This window comes from Sinocyclocheilus grahami, unplaced genomic scaffold (assembly GCF_001515645.1).
Source record: "Sinocyclocheilus grahami isolate Dianchi unplaced genomic scaffold, SAMN03320097.WGS_v1.1 scaffold249.1, whole genome shotgun sequence".
NCBI classification, from domain to species: Eukaryota; Metazoa; Chordata; class Actinopteri; order Cypriniformes; family Cyprinidae; genus Sinocyclocheilus; species Sinocyclocheilus grahami.
This window is the reverse complement of record NW_015505428.1, coordinates 1561409-1567408: the sequence shown is the minus strand read 5'-3', so window position 1 is coordinate 1567408 and position 6000 is coordinate 1561409. Positions and strand designations below refer to the sequence as shown.

General features: G+C 38.0%; 1 protein-coding gene across 1 annotated transcript in view; it reads left to right on the top strand.

The window, feature by feature from the left end:
• The window catches only part of LOC107598298 (slit homolog 2 protein-like), an 81876-nt gene that overhangs the window by 4506 nt on the left and 71370 nt on the right, over positions 1-6000 (top strand). The window contains exon 4 of the mRNA XM_016289593.1: positions 5206-5277. Coding sequence (XP_016145079.1) covers positions 5206-5277 — 72 coding nt within the window. The remainder of the gene's footprint in view (positions 1-5205; positions 5278-6000) is intronic.

Here is a 6000-nt window from a genome sequence, read left to right as displayed (position 1 = left end):
CTTACCCCCCAGCTATTCTCCATTTTCAAACCATATTCATTCTGATGGCCTTTATCTCTTTGTCACCGACTCAGACAAAAGTTTCGTCAGTTTCTTAAAGTGCTGCACTTGGTGTACTGCAGATCTCCCTTCATATTATATGATATGAACCAGTATGACAAATTAATATAGAGCAAACACGGAATTGAATTAGCATTTTTGAGCCATGAGCTCACCTGAGGGATTTCTAATGGGTTTGAAAAAAAAACAGCTTTCTATTTATGAGTACAGTGAGGTCTGTGGTTAACAAGTTTCTACGGTTGTCTGATTTGTCCAGCATATAAACTTAAATCCTTGTAGTCAAAGTCCTTATGTACATTGCAGAAAGTACATTTTGTTAATGTATTTAAGTTGCTTCAGTGAAATATTTTTAAACTGAATAAAATCAATTTACTAATATATTTGTTACCACATGGAGCACGTTTTTGGGTAAAATTTTTTTTTTCAATGTAGTAACTTGTTAGCGACTTGGTTTCAAGTCAACAATGCTTTCAAAACAGTATCTTGTATTACAGAATTATCTGACTATTATCTGACTTAATCTATTATTTAAGTGTCTTTAGCTACAGTACTATGCACTAACATTTAAATTAATCATTTGATACAGTGAACATAGACTATACATCTTTTTACATTGAACCTAACAATTCTTTAATACACACACACACACACACACACACACACACACACACACACACACACGCTCGCACACACGCGCGCACACACACACACACACACACACAAATTCATTTTTAATCATAAATTGTGTTTTCTTTTTACTCAGTAACTGCACGTTACACTGCACACTTACTTATTTTACTCATAAATTCTAAAAACCCATTTGACATTCTCAAAGGAATCTAGGGCGAATTAGAAATTAATAATGGATTACAATTAATAAAGCTTATTGTGCAGTTCAGTAATGTATTATACAATGAATGAAGGCCACGCGGATCTTAAATTCCCCACAAAACCTTATTTCTCTCCTGAGGAGAGATTAAACACTATGTTGGGCCATTGCATGATCATGATTACTGTCTAGATTCTGACTGCAGAAACAGTATTCTTCTAGATGATTGACTGTATTGCTCGCCGTTCGCAGTCTTACTAAAGACGCCCGCTGGCGGTGAGCCTGGGTGCGAGGGCCCGTTCATCGCTGCTTGCAGCTTTAATTTTATTTTGTTTTTCCGTCTCATTTAGTTTAGTTTAGTTTTGTTTTTGTTTTATTTTGTTTTTCCAAAAAAAAAGAAAGAAAAAAACTGTAACACTTTATTTTAGGGACCAATTCTCATTATTAACTAGTTGCTTTTTAGCATGCATATTACTAGCACATTAAGCACATATTAATGCCTTATTCTGCATGAGCATATTTTAGATCCCTTAATCCTACTCCATAACTTAACAACTACCTTACTAACTATTAATAAACAGCAAATTAGGAGTTTATTGAGGGAAAAGGCCTAGTTAATAATTAGTTAAAGGGGTCATAGGATGCTACATGCACTTTTACAAGCTGTTTGAACTGAAATGTGTGTTGGCAGTGTGTGTACACAACCACCCTATAATGATAAAAATCCACCCAGTGTTTTTTTTTAAATCTCGTTAAAAGGTTTCCCCTTTCTCAAATCGAGCCGATCGCACATGCCTGTCTGTGTGATGTCACACAGACAGGCCCCTCCCACGATAGTTTGATTGACAGTAGTGTTTCAGCACAGACTGGACTGGTGTCTTAGCTCCGCCCTGAGTGACTGTCATCAGTCCGCCATTGTTTCACCGCCGGAGCAGATGTAGACAAGAATGGCTCCGGAGTGATTGAGGTGTTCTGTTGTTGGATGTAATAATGAACAGCAGTCGTCATTTACTCCCGACATCTGAGCCGCTGAACTCGCAGTGGATTACTTTGTTTCTGAAGGGAATGCACCCCGATTTACATAAATGCGTCTATGTTCGCGCGAATCATTCGTGATCCAGCCTCATCTACAGAAGAAGAAAGTATAATGTTTTGTAACGAATCTTTGCAAATCGCCTTTCCTAATAATGTGCTAATTAGCAAGTTTCACGATGAATGCGGCTAAAGTAAACAGTCCCTCAGAGAGCAGCTCGGAAGAGAGGGGCGGGGTCAGCAGAGCTCATTAACATTTAAAGTAAAATGCTACAAAAACGGCTTGATCTGAAAAGAGCTGTTTTTGACAGGGTAAAAAAGGTGTTTTTTACACTACCATTGAGAAATTTTAACTAAACTATGTTACAGACTTTTCGTTAAGACCCTGAAGGATCATATCAACTTGTGGAAAATGGGCATCCTATGACCCCTTTAATTGGAACTTAAAATAAAGTGTGACCAAAAAAATAAATAAATAAATGAAATGGCAACCATGAACAGTTGTTCAGAAAACTCCTTAAAATATTGCAAAAAGGAATATAGACTCCACAACTGACCATTTTGCAGAAATAAATTGAAATAAATTAAACGCTGACTATCGTTCAAACATTTGATAACGTTATCTCAACAAACTTCCGCAATTATTTCATTGTAAAAAGCACTCGTTGTATCAGGCCGGTACCTGATTTTGTGTCCCTCTGGGCTTGTGTGCCTATAAGAAGTTGCACAGATTCAGCCAATCAGATTAGTGCTTGCCAAATGAAGAAAGTTGTTTCCAGTTTTGTGTGCAATATGCATCAGGCTGTCAGCGAGCAGACTGTGCGAACAGTCTACTGATTTATAAACGAAGCCATACACGTATCTCATTCGCTGTATGTGATTGATTGTGGATCGTGTCTGCTTTATGCTACAGTAGCTGTGTGCGTCTTCACACTGACTTTCAATCCATTCTTTCCTCTGTTCAGTCTTGTTGCCTGTTTTTTGGCATTAAAAGTCAGTTCACTTTATGGCCCTCCTTGGAAATGACTGTGAGTGCATGTCTGTGTGTGTGTCAGAGTCTGGCTATGTGCATTTCTATCTGCAAGTGTGTGTCTGTGTGTACTCGTCTATTTTAAGGGTCGATCTTATTCGCTTTAAGCACCGTGTGTGTGTGAGTCTTTGTGTGTTTCTGCAGCGGGGTCCTCAGGGAAGGCTGTCCTCTGTGTCTGAGTGAAACACGTGGGCATTTCTGGAGTGTGCAGCACTGTGTGCCTCGTTATTATTTCATCATTCATTAAATATTCAAATGGAATGATGTAACCCCAGAAGCCGAACGATGATGTCATCGGCTGCTGTGTTTGAGTGCGCGAGTGTTTGCGAGAGTGTGTCAGAGAAAGCGAGGGTGTAAAAACAGAGAGGGAGAGTGAGAGCTTTATGGTTTCGTACTTTGTGCAGGCAGAGTTCACTTTAGAACTTGGGCTTGTGTGATTGACGTGCGGGAAATCTTGCATGCTGACGTCAGGGCACAAGAACTGAACGGCTGTTTGTGTTATTTTAACATTCTTCCATTATTGTAGAAGTTCTCAGACCTTGGGAGCTTAATAGGCCACTCTGAATGATCTGTATTCTGGTATTAAAAACATTATTGATTAATCTCAAGCCTCATTAATCTAATGCACAGACATCAGTGGTGCCACTCTTCATTAATATGCACAGAGGGTATTATATATTTGCTGATTGTCATGCATAATGTCTATTATACATACACTAGTTGGGAATATTACCCAGTTTATTATAATGTCAGAGAATTTAGCAAGAGAGAGTGAGAAATTACTTTTTATTGCCGAATTGTCGTTGAACTAAAGCAAATATACATCATTTCCTTTCATCACGTGTGTGCATATGTGTTTCTGTGTGTGGTGTGTGTGTGTATTTGCACTGTAAGTTCACTTTGTGTGAGAAGTTCTGTTTGTTTTTCCCACATCTGTTTTTCCGGGCTGTTCTTTGTCTGCGTGTGTTTGCTAGATGCCCCCACACACTGACAGTGTCTGCCAACCACACACACACGCGCGCGCACGCAGAGTCAAGGCCCAAGTTGGCGGCCGGCAGGCCTGAATTGAAATATTTTATAACATTAAATGTTTAAAGTATTTCCCTAGCACAACACAATTAGTGCATATTTCTGTAAACATTTAGATCTGATGTTTCATATGGAATCTATTCACAATATTTATTGGGTTCATATTTGTCTGATGTTTTCTATAATATGTCACTAAAGTAGATTATACCAGTTGTTTCATAACTTAATCCAGTCGGTTTTGCGAGCACACAACCACCCATGTTAAATCAGACTTTCTACATGGTCTGATTAGGGCTGGGGGATATAGCTAAAAAGTGTATCAACGATATAATGTTTCATATCGTTCGGTATTGATAATTATTGACATTTCTTATAACCTTTTTTAAAACAAAAAGCAATAGAATTTTTTTTTATGTATTTATAATTAACACAATTTATTGAGACAAACAACACATTTTTTTTGTTTTAACAATCAAACACAATAAAAATTAAACAAATATCTAATTTCTAATGCTTTATATGCAGATTAAATAGGTCTTTATTGTATAGGCCTAATTGTCTCCCGAGGCCACAGGAGGGCGCAATGAGCAAAATAATGCAGCGCATTTAAATTGTCAACGCAAGGAAGTAACTCTATAAAAACGTGCATTACTTCTAAATTAACTATATCTATTATAATTTCGTAAATTGCATAAACAATTATGAACAAAACAGCATCATGTATTTATGCATTGCTTAATACAAAGAGCCGAAGCGCCTTTCACGCAGATTGCATTTAAAAACATACGAGACGCAGTGAAAAGGAATAAACCTCCACAAATTCGTGACGTTGATACACTTCATACTATTTCTGGTACCTCACAGTCACTGAATTTTGCTCCTGTGAATGTACATAAACTGCACTATTGTGTGTTTTGTGTGATTTCATGTCACTGCGTGTGTCTGTGTTTGCAGGCGTCTCAACAGGAATAATCTTCAGGTTCTTCCGGAGTTGCTGCGCGTCACTCATAGCACATGCCTATCGTGCATTTTTACTATCGCTATCGAAGAAGGTGTACCGTCGATAAATATCGATACCGTTTTATCGCCCAGGCCTAGGTCTGATACACTTCATACTATTTCTGGTACCTCACAGTCACTGAATTTTGCTCCTGTGAATGTACATAAACTGCACTATTGTGTGTTTTGTGTGATTTCATGTCACTGCGTGTGTCTGTGTTTGCAGGCGTCTCAACAGGAATAATCTTCAGGTTCTTCCGGAGTTGCTGTTTCTAGGCTCAACCAAACTCTTCAGACTGTGAGTCCTTTATCTTTTAGCCCCTCTTTTTCCCCTCTCTGTTTTTTTTTCTCACCCCCTTTCTTTCTTCTTTCTCTCCTCTTCATTGTCTCTCTCGGTTCTCCTTTTGTTGCCTTTTAAAAATGGGATTTTGGTCTCTTTACCAAAGTTTATTAATTAATATAGCTTTTACAAATCTATTTGCTTATTTTAATTACATTATATTCTTTTTCACGTATTTCTGTTGCTGCAGTTGGATCTGGGATCTTTCACATCTAGGATTACTTTTTAATACGTTTAAATGTTGCTGTTTGCTTCCCTAATGTTCTGTTTGGTTTGCAGATTCGGTTTTAATAAATTGTTATTAATACCAAAAGATAGTGACATTAAATTTGGAGGAAAATTACAGCATAAACACAGCAAAATCTTGAGATCTGTCCTCTAAATCTCGCTCATTACTCCCAGACAGGAGTGTGTGTGCATATGTGTGTGTGTGTGTGTGTGTGTGTTTATAATTGAGTTATGCAGGACATCTAGAGATCAGCAGAAAGGGAGGTTCAGACCATGAACAGACTAAATTGAGTTAAAAGGAGATACATGCTTAAACATCTGCTGCTCAGAGAGAGCGAGAGGAAGGATAGCGAGCGCTAACAGCTTTACCAGGAAAAACAACATTCTAACGGACTTTGCAGGAGGTTGATTGAGGAAATGTCTGTGTGTGTGTGTGTGTGTGTGTGAGTGTGT